This window comes from Stegostoma tigrinum, chromosome 1 (genome assembly GCF_030684315.1).
Source record: "Stegostoma tigrinum isolate sSteTig4 chromosome 1, sSteTig4.hap1, whole genome shotgun sequence".
NCBI classification, from domain to species: Eukaryota; Metazoa; Chordata; class Chondrichthyes; order Orectolobiformes; family Stegostomatidae; genus Stegostoma; species Stegostoma tigrinum.
In genome coordinates, this window is record NC_081354.1 from 155,840,450 (window position 1) to 155,863,594 (window position 23,145).

General features: G+C 40.9%; 1 protein-coding gene across 3 annotated transcripts in view; it reads left to right on the forward strand.

Moving 5' to 3' along the window:
• Nucleotides 1-23,145, forward strand: part of LOC125454317 (methyl-CpG-binding domain protein 2-like) — a 99,267-nt gene that overhangs the window by 48,537 nt on the left and 27,585 nt on the right. For 2 of the 3 annotated variants that reach the window (XM_048534941.2, XM_048534957.1), the window contains exons 4-5: nucleotides 8,610-8,700; nucleotides 13,885-14,062. In XM_048534941.2, coding sequence (XP_048390898.1) covers nucleotides 8,610-8,700; nucleotides 13,885-14,062 — 269 coding nt within the window. Of the gene's footprint in view, nucleotides 1-8,609; nucleotides 8,701-13,884; nucleotides 14,063-15,612; nucleotides 15,705-23,145 lie in introns of all 3 variants that reach the window. The other variant, XM_048534948.2, reaches the window with a different exon arrangement.

Here is a 23,145-nt window from a genome sequence, read left to right on the forward strand (position 1 = left end):
TTGGTTCTGCTTTTTAATTTAACCCCTAACTGTTCATATTCCTTCAACAAAATGTCTTTCTACCAAATAGTAGGCACTTATGTGAACCACAACAACATGATCTTCCACTTCCCACTCCAAGTTCCCGTAGGCCCAGATGAGATATCCTGAATGTGGGCATCAGACAGGCAACACGGCCTTTAGGACTCTCAATCCTGGCTACAGAAAACAATGTCTGTTCCCCTGACCTTAACCTCCCTGATTACAACCACATTTCTTTTTGCTCACCTCTGACCTGGCCTCTGAAATGTCTATGAAGATAACTGTGAAGTTTGGGAAGATCGTGTGAACAGACGTAAGCCATCAATGTAGGTAAAAACATTTTCCAATGAAGTGCATTTGTATCATATGGAACTGATTACTACTGAGCTCAGGATAATGACATTTAAAGCTCCAATATTCCAGACATGACAGAAGGAAGTGGCACGAACAGCATTAAAATATGATTGAACAGTGGTAGATTTTGCATTTGGCATGCTGACAAATTGAGAACAGCTTGTGAATGACGCTCAAAGGTAACAATGGCGTGCACACACTCCATTCACCAATACGCATGGCTAATCATTATCACTGAGATCTCTGGACTGCTCCTTGCACAAGTTTGAGAGCTCAGTCAGGAGATGCTGCAGTCAGTTAATGCAGCCATCAGTAAATGGCATCAATAGCATGAGAAAAGTACCAACATGCGACAATGTTTTCTAATAAAGGTTGAAGGAACAAATATCAATTAACCATTGCTAAAAGACGAAAGAATTATGGATGCTGAAAATTAGAAACAAAAATGTAAATTGCTGGAAAACATCAGATCTGGCAGCATCTGTGGGGAGAAATCAGAATTAACATTTAGGATCCAGTGACCCTCCTTCAGCTCTGATCATAGCTAGGAAAAGCATATTTTTGCAACAATAAATTATCGTGAGTTGTCATTAATCTACCCATTATCCCTGGTTCCTGATGTGTTAGCAACTCAGATAAAATCAGCAACTTTGCAGTGATGTTTTAGATGATTTTGGAGTATTGTGTACATTCTCGTCACCTTGCTGTATGAAGGGTATTAAATTGGAGAGGGTTCAGAAAAGATTTACTTGGATTTTGCTGAGACTGGTGTGTTAGAGTTACAAGGATAGACTGGGACTTTGTCATGAAGGGTATAGATAAGGAGTGTAGCAAAGGTCTTTTACGTGGGGTGGGGAAGTTCTTAACTAGGGGGCATATTTTTAAGGAGAGAGGAGAAAGATTTAAAACAGACCTGAAGAGCAACTTTTCCACACACTGTAGCTCTGATGTGGAATGAACTGCCAGAGAAGTGGTAGAGGCAGGCGCAGTTGCAGCATTTAAAGGAAATTGGATGGACACATGAATAGGGAAGGTTTGGAGGGATATGGGCCATATGCAGGCAAGTGGGACTCGTTTAGTTTGGGAAACTTAGCTGGTATGGACTCGTTTCTGTGCCGTATGACACTGACTCTAAGAATCATATGTGAGCAGTGCTACTGCTCTGGCTGTTCCCATCAAGTTTACTATTAATGTGTGGAGTGATTGGGAGACAGAAGACCAAGCTGCCAGCATTTAAAATAAAATTGTCAGAGATTCCTGTTATTGCTGTTTACCTTACTGCCCCTTCGTTAACTAAATTGAATTATAATCAATCATGCGCAGACCTGTCATGCCTCCCCTCAATGTCTTTTGCTTCAAGGCGAAAAGCCAGACCAAACACCACCCTGATGTGTAGGGTGCCTTGTCGTTCCTTATCTATCACTGGATGAAAATCGTGGAACTCCTTTCTTAATAGCAGTGTGGATACAGCCAGACCACCTTTTGTGGGACAGTTAACGATGGACTATAAATGATAACCTCTCCAAAGATGCCGGCATTCCTTAAAAGGATTTTAAAATGTGGTCTGACCATGTAACGTCAAGTTAGGACCTAACCAGACTTGTATCGGTGTTCAGCACAACTTCCAGCTTTTTTTTTAACTCAACCTTTTTAATGAAGCCCAAGAATTTGGCTAACTTCCCCTCCATTTGTCCTACCATTTGCAGATGAACTTCCTGGTTCCTCTGTCCCTACAAACGCTTCAGAATTATGTCTGTAAATTTATTATCTCTCATTATCTCTCCTGCCAAAGTGCACATCTCCATATTTCTTTATTAAATCCATCTGTCACTTGGATGCTTATTATGTAGCTAGTCTATATCCTGTCCATAGAATTGGTAGCATCCTTATAGTGTGCCACTTTTCCAAGTTTGGTATCATTAGCATATTTTGAAATTTTGCTCTCCATTCCAATACTCAAATTCTGTCTATAATCTAAAAGGGAACAGTGGTTTATGCATTGACTGTGGGGAACGCTGCTTCACAAAGGGGTTTGAGAAAGTGGTCTACAGCATGCTTATGGACAACATTAAAACAGAGAATCAAAGAATGAATAATAACATGGATATGTTGTCTGAGGGACGAGAGAAGTGGTTACTGGATTTTGTTTTTGGACTGAAGGGAGGCTTTATTGTGAAATTGCTCTTTCTGACCTGGCATGGATAGGCTAAATAAGACTTAAGGCCAGAAGTACTGAGTCTGTTCTGCCATTCAGTGAGATTATGCCTGGATCTGCGAATAGTCAAGTCCAGTTTACTACATTTTCCCATGATATTAGTATTCTGTTATTACCTACAAACACGCTGTCTGAAAAAGAAAAATTTTCCATGACTCTGTTTTCTACTGTAAGCCTATTTTTTATCCAAATTGGCATTACCCCTTCTGTTCATGAGTTTCAATTTTATTAACCATCATTTTGTAAAAAAGCTTTCTTAAATTTGTAAAGACAACATCCATTGCCTTTTCTTCAGTGATCATTTCTTGTTACCTAGTGAAAATCTATCGAATGCACTCTGCATTTTACAAATCTGTGTGGTTCTTCTTAATTAACTCAAACCTGTCCAAGTGGGCACTGATTTTTTTTTTTCCTCCCTGTGAGTATTATTTATGAAGTCTTGCCCTTCATTAATACTGAACTGACTGGCCTGACTCAGAAGTTCATGTTTACTTGGAATACTGCGTCCAGTTCTGGGCGCCCTGTTATAGGAAAGATGTGGATGCTTTGGAGAGGGTTCAGAGGAGGTTTACCAGGATGCTGCCTGGACTGGAGGGCTTATCTTATGAAGAGAGGTTGACTGAGCTCGGTCTCTTTTCATTGGAGAAAAGGAGGAGGAGAGGGGACCTAATTGAGGTATACAAGATAATGAGAGGCATAGATAGAGTTGATAGCCAGAGACTATTTCCCAGGGCAGAAATGGCTAGCACGAGGGGTCATAGTTTTAAGCTGGTTGGTGGAAAGTATAGAGGGGATGTCAGAGGCAGGTTCTTTACGCAGAGAGTTGTGAGAGCATGGAATGCGTTGCCAGCAGCAGTTGTGGAAGCAAGGTCATTGGGGTCATTTAAGAGACTGCTGGACATGCATATGGTCACAGAAATTTGAGGGTGCATACATGGGGATCAATGGTCAGCACAACATTGTGGGCTGAAGGGCCTGCTCTGTGCTGTACTGTTCTATGTTCTATGTTAAATCATCTGTGAGGACTTCAACAATGACTGCTTATGTGGGCTCAATCATTGCCAGCATCTTCTGAGTCTACGTATTTAACAATGCATCTGCACATTCAAGTTGGTAGTCTCATGATCATGTAAATAAATGTTGATTGTTTCCTGTCACACAACCAGAAATTTCTTGCTGCTACTTTATAACAGTGACTGCTTTGTCAATATCTTGCAGATTATAACATCTTACAGACAGCAGCAAAATGATAAGGTTTATCTGCTTTTTGATAATGTTGGAAAAGGTGGGGGGCATGGGGGAAGCTGATCATGATACCAAGCTGCCTGCTGTTCTTTGGTTATTACTTCAGAATCTTTCTTGTCTGATGAAGCCAGGAGAACATGCAGGTTAAGCCTCAGCTTAAAGTTTTTTATATTATAATTTCTATATGATTTGTATTTGTATGAGTGTTGTTGAAAAGAGACATTTTGTTGAAGCTTTTTGATGTGCAATCATTAGGACTTTTGCAAGATTGCTAGTATAAAGTAGTTCGTAGTATGTTATATACTATAGTAGTAGTACTATACGATATAGTATAGTAGTATATAGTAGTTTAGCTTCTTTGAGCAGACAGCTGTGTAGCTTTCGCAAATATTATATTAAAGAAAATGTCGTTGCACTTTTACAGTGTACAGGAAACAAAAAAAACTTAAGGCTCTAACCACCTTCGTGGTACTCAGGCATTTTCAAGTTTAATTACTGAAAGACCTTTAACAATGCTTTGTTAATTACCCTGATACTTAAAGAATGATATATTTTGAGGTTATGTGAAGGCATAATCTGTTGCAAGACAGTTTGAAGGAAATAATGTTTTTATAAATATTTTTGGGTTGTCATTAAACAGAAACTTTTATTTTCAAATTTTAGTGAACGGTTTACGCTGATGATCCTGAGCAAAGAGGTGGAAATCCGCAGTATTATCATTAGGCATGAAAAAGGATGTTAAAATTAATTTCTTGCAAAATGCTATTGTGATTGACTGTGCTACAACAGCCATTCATTATACAGCAATCACAACAAAATTAAAGTATATGGAGAAAAGAACAAGAGAATGGAATTATAACTGGTGAAGGCACTAGATTTGTACAGATATAATGGTCCAAGTGGCTGCTTTCTGTACTGAGACTTTTCAGCTGCAAACCAATGTAATTTTAGACTGGTGCATGATAGAAGCATATTTCTTTCATGCTGGCCAAGCTATCAGGAAGGTTGGCCACGTATTTGATGAAGTTGTGAATTTTGTGTGCTTACCTGACCATGTCAATTAGTTTTCTTTCAAATGTTCCAGAGCTGATGGTAAATGTTTCGGTGAATAGTTGAAATCGAAGCAGGAATATTGCATGAACTGCACTGTCAAATGCAGTAGAAGGAAATTTTTGTCTACCTACCTGTTGTTTCTGCCTGATTATAGGAGATAACATATTTATCCAACTGTAACGGAATTATAACAAGTTGCAAGCAGAGAAAACTTTGCATTTATTTGCATTTCCACGCTTAAGCTGTTCTTAGCCATGCTTCCAAGTTTTCATTTAATGTGTCAGAGATGGTCCAGGTGAATTTAAAGTTGGGGTGGAAGGTATTAGTGAAGTAGATGAAGTGTTCGAGCTCATCGTGGGAGCACGAGGCGGCGCCGATACAGCCATCAATGTAACGGAGGAAGAGATGGGGGATAGGGCCAATGTAGCTTTGGAAGAGGAATTGTTCCATGTATCCTGCAAAGAGGCAGGCCTAGCTTGGGCAAATGCAGGTACTCGTGGCAGCCCCCTTTGTCTGTAGGAAGTGGGAGGAATTGAAAGAGAAGTTGTTAAGGGTGAGGACGAGTTCGGTTAAGTGGATGAGGGTGTCAGTAGAGGGGGCTTGGTCGGGCCTGCAGGACAGGAAGAAGCAGAGGATGTTTGGGCCAGCTGCATGGGGAATGCAGGTGTATAGGGACTGAACGTCCATGGTAAAAATGAGGTGTTGGGGACCGGGGAATTGGAAGTTCTGGAGGAGGTGGAGAGCGTGGGTGGTGTCACAGACATATGTAGGGAGTTCCTGGAGCCATTTCAACCCCCACCCCCCACTCCTCGGACGACATGTCATCCTGGGCCTTCTGCATTGCCACAATGATGACACCTGAAAGCTGCAGGAACAGCATCTCATATTTCGCTTGGGAACCCTGCAGTCCAAGGGTATCCATGTGGACTTCACAAGCTTCAAAGTCTCCCTCCCCCAACCTCATCCCAAAACCAGCCCAGCTAGTCCCTGCCTCCCTGACCATTCCTCCCACCTCAAGTCCCACCCTCATCTCCTGCCCACTGATCTCATCCTGCCTCCTTGACCTGTCTGTCCTCCCTGGGTGGACCTATCCCCTCCCTAACTCCCTACCTATATTCACCTTCACTGGTTCTAACCCCACCTGTTTTGCCTGTCTGTCTCCTCTCACCCTATTTTCTCCTTTATCCATCTTCTATTCGCCTCCCTCTTTCTCACTGTTTATTTCAGAATCCCCTTCCACTCCCCCATTTCTGAAGAAGGGTCTTGACCCGAAACTTCAGCTTTTCTGCTGCTCTGATGCTGCTGGGCCTGCTGTGTTCATCCAGCTTCACACCGTATTATCTTGGGTTAAGATTTGAATATGGAACATGGAACATGGAACATGGAACAATACAGTGCAGAACAGGCCCTTCGGCCCTCGATGTTGTGCTGACCTGTGAACTAATCTAAGCTCATCCCCCTACACTATCCCAGCATCATCCATATGCTTATCCAAGAACTGTTTAATTGCCCCTAATATGTTTAATGTTAAATTGTTAAGGTAAATTAAGATTTTTACAAAAGTGTGGTTTGGGATTTTGCTGTTGAAAAACCTCTTATGCACAAATCACTGAATCAAGAGTTTAACAAACGAAATATATTGCAGAAAGAAGTCACGTTCTGTTGAAGTTTTTAGCCTTGCACATATACGGCCAACTTGTGATAATCCCAATTTGAAGGGAATGTCAACATTCACACAAGAGGGCTGTTGATTAGTAATAAAAACCGAAAGAACTGCGGATGCTGTAAGTCAGGAACAAAAGCAGAAATTACTAGAAAAGCTCAGCAGGTCTGGCAGCATTTGTGAAGAAAAAAAATCAGAGCTAAAGTCTCGGGTCTGGTGACCTTTCCCCAGAACACTGAAGGATCAATGGACCCGAAATGTTAACTCCTTATTTTCCCTTCACTGGTGTTGATTGGTGGTACGTGGGCTTTGGTGTTGTCGTGGAGAATGCATCAGATCATGCTGATTAACTGTTAACTACCAAATCAAACGCCATTAGCACATAATGAGCTCCATGTAAATGGTGAGTTCAATTTGATTTACATGATGTGTGTGTAAAAGCAAAGAATAAAGTTTTGTGAAATCCAAACTTTCACTGGAGATACTATTGCTGTTGTGGCTTTCCTTAGGCAGAGATCCACAATTGCTGTCAAACCAGAGTATATTCAGCATTTTCTGCTTTTGACTCTTTCAAGAACCTTTCTCTGTGTCTGTCTATGCCTGTTCTTAGTGATGACAACAATTCTCAATCTTTTATGGTAGATTACTACTTAACACACTTGTTCCTTGTCATTCATATTTATAAGTATTTTGGTATAAAATAGCACAAGTTATTATGGAGCATCTAGAGCTATTGTTTTTCATTGGTTGTTAATGCAAAGAAAGAGAGATGTACTTTACATGTGCTTGTACTTGTATGTCTTGATTACTAAGCAATAATGAAGACCAGAGCAGGTAGAACAGTAGTAGTGTGGCAGCTTCCACAGAGTGTAAAACCTTCTACGCCTAAAATCTTTGGCTCTCTCTTCTTTTGTTTCCACACCCTCACACCCCGAGCGTGACACTCGCCCACTCCTCCCCTCCCTCACTCCCCCACTCACGCCATATATCCCCTGGTGGTGTTATCACTGGATTGTTAATCCAGGGGCCAAGATAATGTTTCAGGGTCCCAGGTGTGATTCCCACTGTGGAAGATGGTGGAATTTGAATTCAATAAAAAGGAACCTAGAATTAAGAATCTGAAGATCACCACAAATCCACAGCCATTTGTTCGAAAAACCCACCTGGTTCACTAATTTCCTTTAGGGGAGCAAACTGCTGTCTTGGCTTGACCTACGTGTGACTCCAGACCCACAACAATGTGGGCAATTAGGAATGGGCAGTAGATGCTAGCCTAGCTGTCGATCCCATCATCCCATGAATGAATAAAGCACCATTATAGACTTTGTCAATTTTATTGAAAGCAGTCTAAAACTCAGGCTGGTGAAACTGATATTTGGCTGCTGTCTCACAACACACTGAGAAACAAATCAACTTGGGTGTTAAGCAAGTAGAGATGCTATTCCATACACACTTTTCAGATGATAGTAAAATTTTCCTTCCATCTAGTCACCTGACCCATGTTCTGTCACCTTAAGCCCTATTCCCTCAGCTCTTTATTGGCCCTCGGGAGGGCAGCATGTTTCTTTGACATGCTTTAACAACTGCTGGTTCAACTGAGGAGGTATCTGGATTCATTCATTAAGAGTTGAGGTTTCACAAGTATAATCTGGTCCTCTGCCACACCTGTTATTGCACTGTTGCCTTCCTGCAGTCTAACAATCATAAGTTAATGCAACTCAGCTTGAAAACTGAATGAGGATATACCCTGAGAAATTAATTAAGACCACTTAATTCTGTTTCTGTTTAAAATTGACAGGGAATTATGTGATGATTTAAGGTATGAAGGTACATTTGAGATCTGTTAAGAAAGGATCAAACTGGTTCAGTTCAATTACATGTTTGTTCCTATTTACACCACTATTTCTTTCAAAATATTTGCACCTACTTAATTGATATAGTTACCCCTCCTCATCCCCAGTGTTTTTTTTTCCTTTGCCCCTTGTCACACTGGTAGAGGAAGACTAACCTCTGTTTATTTTTTAAAATTTTAATTGTGCTTTTTTTTTTAAAAAACAGCTGTTTTGGGAGAAACGACTGCAGGGTTTGAGTGCCTGTGACATAGCCGAGCAAATCATTAAGTCCATGGAACTTCCCAAAGGATTGCAAGGTATGTTTCGTTGATAATGTGGTAATCAAATAAGTAAACCAATCCATATTGCTTTTCATGGATACTCTCAGATCATAGGCTAACATTTTCTTAAAATGGATTTTTACAGCCTTTACAATCTCTCGGCTGCTGGCTGTAATACATTCCCTGTTGTGTCTTTTGCAGACTTGGTTTTAAGCCTGTAAAATGGCAACACGCCTGCAAACGTCTATAAAACGTGATTTTAGGCATCAATAAGTTGAGTTCTTTTAAATTCTAAACAAATTTGATAGGGAATTCTTCTTGGGTACTGGATTTATAAAATTGCACTGTAGTGGAAACTATTTTCTGCTTAGTTGGCGGTAAATTGTTTTACTTGTTTTATATCTTCAGAAGTAGCTCAGCTGAGTATATATTTTTATAGGTGCAGACAACCTGGGCAAGGTAGTGGCAATTATAGGCAGAAAACATCATAGTAAATCTGATCCCCTGCTCAAGGGTTAGAAATTGCTGATGGGAGTAGTTTATAGATCCCCTGACATTGGCATAACACTGAACAGGACATTAAGCAAGAAATAATTGGAGTTTACAACAAATATGTTATATATCAAATAACAATGTCATAGATGTGGAAGAACTTTAATCTTCATAGAGGATGGACCAATCAATGGCCAAGGTTGGTCCGATGAGTTTGTAGCTATTTTCTTGACAATTTTCTGGAATAATTCATTGTGGAACCAATTAGAGATAAGTATTCTGCAGTGAAGCAGGATTAATCAATTATTTGACAAAAGTGATCACAATACGGTTGAATTCTCTATTAGGTTTGTACTCTAATCCCAAGCCAGACTTAAAAACTTAAAACCAATTACTTAGGCTAAGATTAGTAGTTAGTTTAAAAGATATGGCAGTGAGTAAACCTCGAGATTCATTGTTCAACATAAAATATATTCCACTGAAGAACTAAAACTTAAGAGAGATCCATTTGTGACTTACTAAAAAAGTTGAGGGTAGTTTTGGATTAAAAGAAAAGGTTTCTAATTTGTTAAGGAATTGCCATAACCTGAAAATTGTCATTTTAGAAACCAGTGATAGGCTGCCAAAAAGTTTACAAACAGGGAAGAAATAGACCGAAAGGTAACTATTTAGGAAAATGAAATCCGATTATAGAAATCTTTTATGAACATATACAAAGGAGAGTAGCTAAACATTTATTCCTTAAAAGCAGAAACAGGAAATATACTCGTAGGTAATTAGAAAATGGAAGAAATATTGAATAGCTATTTTGTGTATGTTTTCCAAGTAGAAGATGCAAATTACATAATAGGGATAGAAGGTTCCAAAGAGGCTAACAAGTATGTGTAACTAAGGTAATCAATATCAGAGAAGATATATTAAAGAAACACAAGAGACCAAATCTCTCATTTCCATGATCCTAGGTTTCTAATTGAGACGCTGTATGCGCTATGTGATTTTCTAAAATGGTCTCAGAAGTTTTTAAGTTAGCAAATACAATACCGCTATTCGAGAAAGGAAGGAAGGAAGGGGAAAATGGGATGACAGTCCAGTTAACTTACATCGTTGAAAAAAATGTAAAATTTATTGGGGAAGTATTAACAATGCACTTAGAAAAGCACATTACAATCAGACAAAGGGGTTTTACAAATTTATTAGACATTTTTGTGGGCGTAACTAGTAGGGCGTATAAAAGGGAGCCTGCAGATATAATATGCTTGAGACTAGGTATTTGATTAGTTGCTACCCAAAATTTAAATACCCAAGACAAGGCCTCATGATATTGGGATAATTTACTGGAATGGGGAGGATTATTTGTGGGAGCCAGGACAAAATTGGGTTTGAATTATTGTTGTCACATGTACTGCGATACAGTGTTCTTTTGTATGCTATATATGCTACATATCGTACCATACGAGGAGCATCAGGGTAGCAGAACAGAGTGCAGAATGTAGTGTTATAGCCCCAGAGAGAGAGGTAACATTTGACAGGTCAATTCAAAAGTCTGAAGAGTGGGGAAGAAGCTATTCTTGAATCTGTTCATCCATGCATTCAAACTGTAATACCTTCTGCCAATTGGGAAGCAAGGAAGGGGCACAACTGAAATATTTTCCTGTTGGCAGTGTATAACTAGTGGTGTGCCACTTCAAAAAGTACAGGAACCTCAGCTGTTTACAATGGGCTCAAATCCTACCTGTTCTAGAGGTGTGTAATAACACCTCTGAACAGGTTTTATAAGAAAAATATGTACATGGAGAAATGGAGGGCCCTTGTGATGCAATGATAGTGTCCCTACCTCAGGGCCAGGTTTCAACTGTCACCTTCCACCTGATTTGTTACTACATGTCTGAAGTGGTTGATTAAAAGCATCTAGGTGGGAGTGTAAACTGTAAAATGTACACACGGGTATTGATATCTTAAATGAGCAGCAAAGTGGCAGTACAGTTTAAGGAATTTAGTTTATTAGCTCGACAGCAAAAAATTAAATTTTTTTTTAACACAGCATTTAGAAATCTTGATGGACTTGTGTGTACCCTTACAATGCACACCAATGTTAGCATGTGTATGCTCCACACAATTAAGGTGACACTATATTATATTGGCCTTGTGGTGCAGGAGTTAGGTAAGGGCAGTTTTGGGGGTGTGTCTGTGTGCTGGGAGTTAGGGTTGGGGAAAGGCAAGTCTAGAACGGTGACAGTCATTTGGGATCGTGATGAGAAATTTCTCTTGAAGTGTTGTGAAGTTTTGCAGTTGTTTATTCCAGCAAGTTGTGGAGGCCCAGATTTTTGACAAATGAAATAGAGGAATAGGAAGAATGGGTGGTGTGAGGAATTGAGACTAAATATCAGCCATAATCTATTGAATAATTTATTGGAATAGGATTCAGGGGCCATACAATATACTGCTGCTTCTGAGATAGTAGGAACTGCCAATGCTGGAAAACCTGATATAACAAGGTGTAGAGCTGGATGAACACAGCAGGCCAAGCAGCATCAGAGTAGCAGGAAGCCTGACGTTTCGGGTCTGTGGGTACCCACATGGGCACAAGCAATGCCTGCCTCGGTAGGACACATGGAACAATCCCTTTCCGAAGCTACACTGGCCTTATCCCCCACCTCTTGCTCTGTTACATCGATGACTATATTGGCGCCGCCACGTGCTCCTGTAAGGAGCTTGAACAGTCATTCACTTCACTAGCAACTTCCATCCCAACCTTAAGTTCACCTGGACCATCTCCGATACCTCTCTCTCCTTCCTGGACCTCTCTATTTCCATCTCTGCCAACAACCTACCAACTCCCACCTAGAATACACCTCCTCTCACCCACCTTCCTGCAAAAATGCCATCCCCAGTTCCCAATTCCTTTGCTTCCACTGCATCTGTTCCCGAGATGAGACATTCCACTCCTGGACATCCCAGATGTCTTCGCTTTTCAAGGACCACAGCTTACCCTCCACAGTAGTCAAAAACGCCCTCAACTGTGTCTGTCGCATTTCCTGCAACTCATCGCTCACACCACCTACCCGCAACAACTAATAAAACAGAATCCCCCTCGTCCTCACGTACACTCCACCAGTCTCCAAATCTAACGCATCATCCTCTGGCACTTCCGCCATCTCCTATCTGACCCCACTATCAAAGATATTTTTCCCTCCCCACCCTCATCTACTTAGCGTAGGGACCATTATGTCAGGGACTCCCTTGTCTGCTCCACACACGCCACCAACCCCACCACCCCCGTCAGTTTTCCCTGCAACCGCAGTAAGTGGTACACCTTTCCCTACACCTCCCCCCTCACCCCCATCATTCCAGGCCCCAAGAAGACCTTATGCATTAAACAGATGTTCACCTGCACATCTGCTAATGTGGTATACTGTATCCGCTGTTCCCATTGTGGCCTCCGCTACATCAGGGAAACCAAGCAGAGGCTTGGGGACCGCTTTGTGGAACACCTACGCTCGTTTCGCGACCAAAGTCTGCACCTCTCAGTCGCGAACCATTTCAACTCCTCCTCCCACTCCTTGGACGACATATCCATCCTGGGCCTCCTGCAGTTCCACAACGATGCCACCCAAAGTTTGCAGGAACAGCATCTCCTATTTCGCTTGGGAACCCTGCAGCCCAATGGTATCAATGTGGACTTCACAAGCTTCAAAATCTCCCCTCTGATTGCATGCCAAAGCCAGCCCACCTCGTCCCTGCCTCCCTAACCTGTCCCTCCTTCCACCCCAAGCCCCACCCCATTTTCTACCCACTAACCTCATCCCACCTCATTGACCTGTCCGTCCTTTCTGGACTGACCTACCCATTCCCTAACACCCCACGTATACTCACCTTTACTGGCTCCAACCCCAATCTGTCAGTCTCCTTTCCACCTCTTTTCTCCTTTATCCACCTTCTATCTGCCTCCCCCTCTCTCCCTATTTATTTCAGATTCCCTTTCACTTCCCCCATGTCTGAAGAAGGGTCTAGACCCAAAATGTCAGCTTTCCTGCTCCTCTTGGCCTGCAGTGTTCATCCAACTCTACACCTTGTTATATCAGATACTACTGCTTTGGTTTTTATTTTTGCGCTTTTGCTGCCTTTCACAAGCTCGGTTTAAATGAGAACAGTTCGAGCATTAAATGGGGTCCACTCAAGAAATTTTTAATCACCCCCTCTTTGCTCCCCATCTAGTCCTCCGATAAACTGAATAACTGGTTGAAGCACCCCATTTACTATTTAAGTGCGTAAATACTGAGTGATCTCAACTGTCCGACCATGTCACGTGTCTAACATTGCATGAGCAGGGTAGCTAACAGATCTGATTCCTGTGTACCAGTCAGCCAAATAATATTAAAAGCTAAAGTTGAATTATCATACAAAAGTAAAATGAATATTATGTTCTGCATAATAAATTAAAATATTTTCAACCAGCCTTTCCCTGCAACAACACTTACTCCCACACCATCATCTCTTCCATTCTCTTCCTGCACGAGTGAAATAAATGTCAATTTTTTTCAATAGGAATAGCACAATGCCATTCAACTACATTACATCTTGCAGGAAAATTATGATGGTGTTGGTGTTAAATATTAATGTGTGCATTAAAGAAAATTGACTGTCATAGCATCTAAGTTACTGCTATGCAAGGGTGAGAAATTAATTTGCGTATTATAACAATAATTTGTGTCTCTTTTTTTAATCAAGGTATTGGCCCTGGCCATACAAATGAGGCGCTATTGTCAGCAATAGCAAGTGCTTTGCATACCAGTTCTGGACCCATTACAGGACAAGTGTCTGCAGCTGTAGAAAAGAACCCAGCGGTTTGGCTTAACACTTACCAACCACTCTGCAGAGCGTTTGTTGTCACAGATAAGGATATCAGGTGAGAGCGCCAACACATCAGACTTCTTTTACAACAGCAAGAACATTTCATTTTCGACATGCCCCATTCAGTTTGACAATTTCACTGGGCAAAATTTAAGTTAATTAATGGAATGCTTAAATATAGTAGGACACACAATTTCTATAACACTGAGATATTTCAAACCAGTTCCTCCTTCACCTCCCTCCACTCTGAAATATCATTCAACAGGCATTTCAAATATCTGTCTATTCTCACATGTTAGCCTTCATATTGACTCTTGGTAGGTTGTTAGTAGTGAAGGACATCATATCCAACTAATCATTTCTGTTCAGATTTTTTATTGTGATATAAACAGTCAATTATACATTTAGTTATAGTTGCTGTTTCATATGAGTATGTGTTTTGAGTTTGATTTATTGTTACATATGCCATGATACAGTTTAAAAAGTGTTGTTTTTGCAAGCTAAACTGGCAGATCATATACAAAGTGTGTCAGGGTACCAGTGCAGAATACAGTGTTACAACCATGGAGAAAGTGCAGATGGGGAGAGAGAGAGATCAGAATTAACAGTTGAGAAGTCCATTCAAAAGTTTGATAACTGGGAAGAAGCTGTTCTTGAATCTGTTCATAGGTGTATTCAAAATTTTATATCTTCTGCCCATTGGAAAAGGTTGGAAGAGAGCATAACCGGGGTGGGAGCAGTCTTTGATTATATTGACTGCTTTTCTGGGACAGCGGGAATTATAAATGGAGTTAATGGATGGAAGGCTGGTTTGTGTGGTGGACTGGGCTATGTTCATGATCCTCTGGTTTTTTGCGGTCTGGGGAAGATCAGTTGCAAGACCATGCTGTGACGCATAGGATGCTTTCTATGGTGCATCTGTGAAAATTGCTAAGAGTCCTTGTGGACATGCCAAATTTCCTTAGCTTCCTGGACCAGGACAGATTGGTGATTTAATGATTTGATTTTATTGTCACATATGTTTTTCATGAAAATAAGTAAAATATCGTGAAAAGCTTCCATCTTGCTATGATTCTGGTACCATGTTGATCATCACTCCCAGGAGTAACACTTTCAACCAACTCCACCTCAGCATCATTGATTAAGATAGGGGCATACTCTCCACTACACTTCCTGAAGTCCCTGGCCAGTTCCTTCATTTTGCTGACATTGAGGGAGAAATTGTTGTTCTTACACCATACCGCTGAGCACTCAGTCTGTTTCTTGTATTCTGCTTCATTGATGTTGTGGTCAGATCATAAACAACATGTCATCAGCAAACTTATAAATTATGTTGGGGCAGAATTTGGCCACACTGTTGTGAGTGTATAAAGAGTATAGTAGGCTGTTGAGTACGCTGCCTTGCGGGGCACCGGTGTGGAGGAGGTGTTGCCCCCTGTTCTTACTGATTGTGGTCTAGGGGTCAAGAAGTTTAGGATCCATTTACGGATGGGGGAAGCTGAGACCTAGATCTGCATGTCTAGAGATGAGTTTGTTTGGAATTAGTGTTGAAGGCGGATCTGTAGTCAGTAAGTAGGGGCCTTATGTATGTATCTTGTTATCCAGATGTTCCAGGGATGTGTGTGGGGCCAGGGAGATGGCATCTGCTGTGGACCTGATGCGCTGATAGTGAATTGCAGAAGATCAAGGCAAATCTGGTAGGTTGGAGTTAATGCGAGCCATGACTAATCTCTTGAAGCACTTCATAATTATGGAAGCCAGAGCGACTGGGTGGTAGTCATTGAGGTGTGCTGCATGATTTTTCTTTGCCAGTGATATTGAAGCAGGTGGCGGACTTCAGATCATAGTAAGGAAGGTTAAAGATGCCTGTGAATACTCCTGCTGGCTGGTCCACGTAGGATCTGAATGCACAGCCGGGGAGTCCATCCAGGCCAGTCACTTTCTGTGGGTCAGTTGCTCTTTGAATTCAGCTGAGAATGTAGCATTTTAACTCCATAACTATTATCTAATTCGGCCACATCTAAAAGCTCTAATAGTACATATGGTATCTAGGTGATGCAATGTATAACCAGTCATCTTTAGTTGAACCCTCAGTGACCACAACATTACTTGCATTTCCTTGATAAGCATATCTGCCCACAGGGTGTTGTTTTTCTTAACAAAGTATAATCTTGGAAAGCAATTAAATATTTATGCAGTTACTAGGCTTCCTCAAGAGACTCATAAAGCAATTCTGCATCCTTTTACTATTTTATGTTTCAATTTTTAACTGCACCATCTGTGAATTGAATGTCTTTTTTGGCAATTGTCTGATAACCTGTAGTAATATTGTGTGTATGCCAATGGATTATTTGCTTTCTAATCTGCTTTCCAGAATATGTGTGAGCATGTTTAGAAGCCTGTGCAGTTCAATATTATTGTCAATATCAAGCAACGGATTTCAGTATAAAACTCTTATTCACGTGTACAAGGTTAACTTTGGCAGCTTCCCCTGCCCATTGCCTGGTATAGGGTTATTCTCATGGCTCAATTAGCTCAGTTAGCTGAGTTACGTTGCAGATTGACATTTTGCGTTTCAATCCCCATGAGGCTGAAGGTCCTGCCATCTCAACATTGCCCCTCACCTGAAGCATGGTGACCCTTAGGTTAAACCACCACCAGCTGTGTCTGTCTAATGAGAGATCAACCCTTGGACTATGCCGCCTTTCCTCCGAAATCCCAGGCACTAAGGGTGTACTTCGAAGAATGATGGATATTGGGCACTGGAAATTGGGGCCATGGCAGAAAGTAGGCCCTCCTGGTTTGGACTGTTTGTAACTTAGTTCTGGTAGAAGTATTATGCATATGCCTCCACAGAAGTAGAACATCACCCCACATCTGTCTTTTATTATGGAGATTAAAGTAGGGCACTTGAAAAACTTCAGTGTAGTCAGTGAGAGTCACTTTGGGTTTATGGAAAGGAAAACGTGTTTGATTAATTCATTAAAATTCTTTGTGGAAGTACCAAGCAAGTTGTATAAAGTGGAACCTGTACCTGTGGGCTACTTGAATTTGCAGAAGGCAGTTGTCAAGTTGCCACATGAATGGTTACAATCCAAAAAAAGCATTCATGGTGGAGAGGATAACATATTAATATGGATAGAGATCAGTTGGCCAACAGGAAACAGGAGATGTAAGTTGGCAATTTTTGGATCGGCAAGATGCAACAAGTGGGGCGTCACAGGTACAAATGCTGGGAAATCATGTATTTACAATTTATATCACTGACTTAGATGAAGGAGCTGAATATATGGTAGTTGAATTTGCTGACAGCAAAAAAGATAGGTGGGAAGTAAGTTGCTATACCAGCAAGAGCTTTTTACTCTGACTGAACCTAAACAACACAGCTTGTCCTCATGGTTGGGCTATCTTTGGGGAATCTGAAACCCATCAGTGGGGAACGGCCTTGTCTCACGTCCTGACTTATTCACCTCAAAATCTTCTTAGAGTGATAGAGATGGCATAGAAAACGCTCCACTGTGCCTGTGTCAGTCAAAATGACCACCCTAACTATTCTAACTCCAGAGCTTTAAACCCTTATTAAAAATGTGTGCATCCAGAAACTTTGCCAAACAATGCCACTCAGGACTTTAAACTACAAACCTAGAAAATAGAAGCAAAGGCAGGCCATTTGGCCCATTGAGTCTGCTTGACTATTGAATATGATAATGGTAACCCTCTATCTCATCACCATACTGCTGCTGTGTCCTATATACTAACACCTTAAGTGTCTAGGTAGCTATTTATTCATTCAATGATTTGGTTTCTACAGTCTTACATGATAAAGAATTCTACTTGATTAACAAACAAAAGTAACAAAGTTAGATCCGAAGAAGGGATTATATTAATTGCTGGACAGAGTTGCAACTCGTCACCCTCTGAGAGAAGTTTCTCCTCACCTCAGTCCCAGATAGCCCACCCCATATCCTGTGGCTATCGTTTGTTCTAGATCTCCCACAATAGGAAACATTATCTCTGCATCTAGTCTGTCCAGCGCTGTCAGACTCTCTCAAAATTAGGTAAGATCTCCTCCCATTCTTTCAAAGCAGGAAGTAGAGGCCCAGTTGACCCAATCTCTCTCCACAGAATAATCCTCTGTCCCAGGACTCAATCTAGTGAACCTTTGCTGCATTCCCTGTGACATTAAAACATTTCTTAGATAAGGAGATTAAATCTGCACACAGCCCTTTAGGTATGGTCTCACCAAGGCACTGTACACCTACAGCAAGGTTCTTGACTCCAAACCTCTTGCCATTTAGGCCAAAGTACTATTTACTTTCCTAATTGTTGTACCTCCATGCCTGCTTTCAGTGACTGGTGTGGAAGGATAACCAGGTCCTTTTAGACATCAATCATTCCTCTAATTTATCACCTTTTAAACAATACACTCCCATTCTGTTTTCTCCTGCAGAAGTGAGTAACTTCACATTTACAACATTATACTGTATCTGCCTTGTCTCCTCCTACTCAGTCAACTTACCCAAAGCCTGTTTACATCCTCCTCACCATTCTCAATTTCTTCACCATTTTGTGTCATCAGCAAAGTTCAAAATACTCAGTTTGATTCCCTTATCCAAATCATTGATATCAGGTCATAGAGTCTAGAATGAAGAGTCTAATGATGACCATGAATCCATTATTGATGTCAGAAAAACCCATCTGGCTCACGAATATCCTTTAGGGAAGGAAACTGCCATCTTTATCTGGTCTTTACTGCATGTGACTCCAGACCCATTGCAATGCGGTTGACTCTTAACTGCCCACTGGGTAATTAGGAATTGGCAATAAATGCTCCCTAGCCACCAATGCGCTCATCCCTTAAATGAATAAAGAGGGAATAAAGTTATATAGCGCGGAAACAAGACCCTTACTTGTGCCGACCAGACGTCCCAAGCTGACTTAGTCACATTTGCCTGCGTTTGGCCCATATCCCTCTTAACTGCTTCTTATTCATAAACCCATCCAGATGCTTTTTAAATGCTGTAATTCTATATACCTCCTCCACTTCCTTTGGCAGTTTGTTCCATAAACGCATCATTGTCTGCGTGAAAAGGTTAGATTTGGGATCCTTTTCTAAATCCTTCTCCTCTCACCTTAAACGTATGCCCTCTAGTTTTGAACTCCCCTACCCTAGAAGAAAAATTTTAGCCACTCACCCTAGCTATGCCCCTCATGATTTTATGCACCTCTATATGGTCGCTCCTCAGCCTCTGATGCACCAGGGAAAACATCCTCAGTCTATTCAGCCTCTTCGTACAACTGAAACTTTGAAGTTCCAGCAGCATCCTTGTAAATCTGTTCTGCACCCTCTCACACTAAAACAGCATCTTTCCCATAGAAGGGCGACAGAAATTGTATTCAGTATTCAAAAAATGGCCTCACCACAGCCACAGCATAACATCCCAACTTCTATACTCAGTGTTCTGAGCAGTGAAGGCAAGCATACCAAATGCTGCCTTCACCACTCTGTCTACCTGTGACTCCACTTTCGAGGAACTATGCACCTGCACCCCTAGGTCTGTCTGTTTGGCAACACTCCTGGGATCATGCCATTTACTGTATAAGTGCTGCCCAGATTTGCCGTGTCAAAATGCAGCACTTCGCGTCTATCTAAATGAAACTCCATCTGTCAGTTCTTTGCTTATCTGATCAAGATCCCTTTGTACTTCTGGGATAATAGTCTTCACTGTCCACTGTACCACCTCTTTGGTATCATCTGCAATCTTATTAACCATACCTCCTATATTCACGTTCATATCATTTATGTAAATGACAGAAAGCAGTGGAACCAGCAGCAATCCTTGTAGCTGGTTGCAGGCCTCCAATCCAAAAAGCAATCCTGTACCACCACCCTCTACCTCCTGCCTTCAAGCCAATTTTGTGTCCAGTTGACTAGCTCCCACTGGATCCCGTGTAATCTAACCTTATTAACCAGTCTACCATTTGGAACCTTGTCAAACTCTTTGCTTAAGTTCATATAGACAATGTCTAATGCTCTGCCTTCATCAGCATTCTTTGTTATATCTTCAAAAATCTCCATGTTAGTGAGACACAATTTCTCCTACATAAAGCCACGTTGACTGTCTGCTTTCAAGTCCTTGCCTTTCCAAATGCATTTAAACGCTGTCTCTAAGAATCCCCTCCAACAGCTTATCCACTACTGACAAGGCTCAGTGGCCTGTAGTTCCCCGGCTCGTCCTGACAGCCTTTCTTAAATAATGGCATCACATTAGCCAACCTCTAGTTTTCTGGCATCTCACCCATGGTGATAGATGATGCAGATATCTCAACAAGGGACCCAGCAATCACTTCCCTTGCTTCCCATAAAGTTTGGGAGTGCACCTGATCAGGTCCCAGTGATTTACCTTTCTTTTATATGTTTTATGACTTCTAACACCACCTCTTCTGTATAATGAACCATTTTTAAGACCTCACTATTTATTTCCCCAAGTTGCCTAGCTTCCATTTTCTTCTCCACATTAAATAGTGATTTAGCAACTCACCCATCTTGTGTGGCTCCATACAAATATGGCCACATTGATCCTTAAGAGGCCCTGTTCTCTCCCTAATTACTCTTTTGCTGTTAATGTACTTATAGAATCTCTTTGGATTCTCCGTACCTTTATTTGCCAAGGCTATCACCTGTCCCCTTTTTTGCTCTCCTGATTTCCCTCCTTCCCTCAAACTCCTCTAGGGATTCACTCAATCCCAGCTACCTAATCCTGATATGTACCTCTTTCTTTTTCTTGAGCAGACAATTTCCCTAGTCATCTAGCATTCCCTACACCTACCAGCCTTGCTCTTCGCACTAATAGGAATGTATTGTCTCTCAACACTTGTTATCTCTTTCTTAAAGGTCTCCCACTTACCAACTGTCCCCTTCCCTGCAGATAGCCTCCCCTATCAACCTCTGAAAGTTATTTTCCAATACTGTCAAAATTGCCCTGTATTGTATTGTGAATAATTGGGGCTCAAACACTAATCCTTGCTTACCTCACCCGTCACTGCCTTCCACTCAAAAAAAGAATCTATTTGTTGCTCGTTACTGGAGATATGTGCAAGACTGACACAGACCTCCAATTTTCTCATTGGCTGAAGGGGCAGAAGGAGAGGAAGTAGATTAGAAGATGCAAAGCAAGTGTATGAAAGAACTGACCAAAGAATGGGGTGAGAAATGCAAAAGACCATGAAATCCTAGCACTTGTTGCAGGTGAGGATGAAAGAGAGAGGTTTCAGGAGGCATTTAGCAGTGGCCAAAAGAAAATTGGATTTATTGGTGTGATTCTGGAATAGTGAGAAGTTTTTGCTGGTCTACTTAGTGCGCTGAAGTCATCATCTATTACTAATTAAATAATAAAGTGTGAAGCTGGATGAACACAGCAGGCAAAGCAGCATCTCAATGTCAGCTTTTGTGCTCCTGAGATGCTGCTTGGCCTGCTGTGTTCATCCAGCTTCACACTTTATTATCTTGGATTCTCCAGCATCTGCAGTTTCCATTATCTCTGATACAATCTATTATTACTTGGAGTCTTTGGATTCTAAAGTGAACAGAATCATGCATTGCTTTAAGTTAGATTTGTATTTCTGTCTTGTTATTAAGAAGGAGAGATACTGTTTTAGTTTATTTTTAACGTTCTGAACATGTTAACAGGTTTTCTGGAATTTTTCTTTACATGTAGTGTCAAAACCCTGGAGGCGATCAGTTTAGTGCTTTGGGAACAAGTGTAGCAGAGAACTTTTTTTTTTAAAAAAGGTTGTTGCCTAAGGTTTCCTGTGGCACAGGGCCACAGACAGAAACCTGTGTTTTTTTTTATTTAAGGATAAGACAGAACTATGCACATGGTCAAGGAGTGTTCAAGTCTATTTCAGAGAGAGAAGCATGTCAATCATTGAGAAAAGTACAATCAGCAATGCAGTTTAGCAACCTCCAAATCAGTTACAGCAGAAGAAAAGTGTCTTGTGTGGATTTATGCTAGTAAAAGGAAAGCTTCAAAAACACGGTGAAACAGCTCTTTTAGCAACCCAAGTTAAGGAGTATATGAGCTAAGTTAGCAATTTGTTTAATGTTCTTGGGAAGAAACATTGACCAATGTTAATGACTTATAAGTAGTTGAATGAATGCCAAAATTTGCTGGAAAGGTATCAGTTATAATTGTACCAACTGAATAAGACCTTTGAAATTGAATCAGGTGACCTTCACTGACATTTGAATAACTGCAGGGCTGTTATTGAAGGTAAAAAGGTTTAGATTGCTATTTCTGATCTTTTTAACGTGACTATTTTTAGAATTCTTGTAAAGTAAATATAATATAGTTTTTCCTACATTTTTTTCCCTGTTCGTGCTTAAGAAGCTTAAGTTATTTTTTAAAAGCACATTGGCAGCCTCGTGTGAATATGCTCAGTGACTAACAAATTGCAGTAATAAAAGTTGAGGTCTATCAGGCAGGTTTCACTCTGAGATCTGACTTGTCCACTGTTCCTTTTAGCTGGGCCACAACAATCAGTGATTGTTGACTAGCATTCCTACCAGTCCAAGTGGCCCCCAGTATTGTGTGGCAGAGAAAATCAAATTAGAATTGTTCAAGAAGTCTATTATCTATGCCTGCAGGTCTTTCTCCTGCATGTTCTGTGCTTGGTCCAGGAACTTTATTGTCTATCAGTTTATGTACAAACTTTATGATACCAAATACTTTTGCAATGATTTATGTCATGTTAAAATTGTCTTGTCCATATGGTTTGCAATTGGTGAAAACAGAAGTGCACTTGATCAGCTTCTTACAGAATATAAGAACATTAGAAATAGAAGCAGGAGTAGGCCATTTGGTCCCTCAAGGCAGCCCATAGGATCATGGCTGATCAGTCCCAGGCCTTGACTCCTCTCTTGTGCCAGCCTCCCAGAGCCCTCAACTACTTGATATTTCAAAATCCATTCAACTCTGTTTTAATTTTTTTAAAATACAAAAACCCATTGTCACTTTATACAGAATGTTTAACTTGAAGAATCTCCCTTGTGCTTAACACTGTCTGACAAAGTCTGGAAACCAATCATATGGTCAGGAACTATAATCACAATGTTTATCATCTTGCATTAATCTTGAT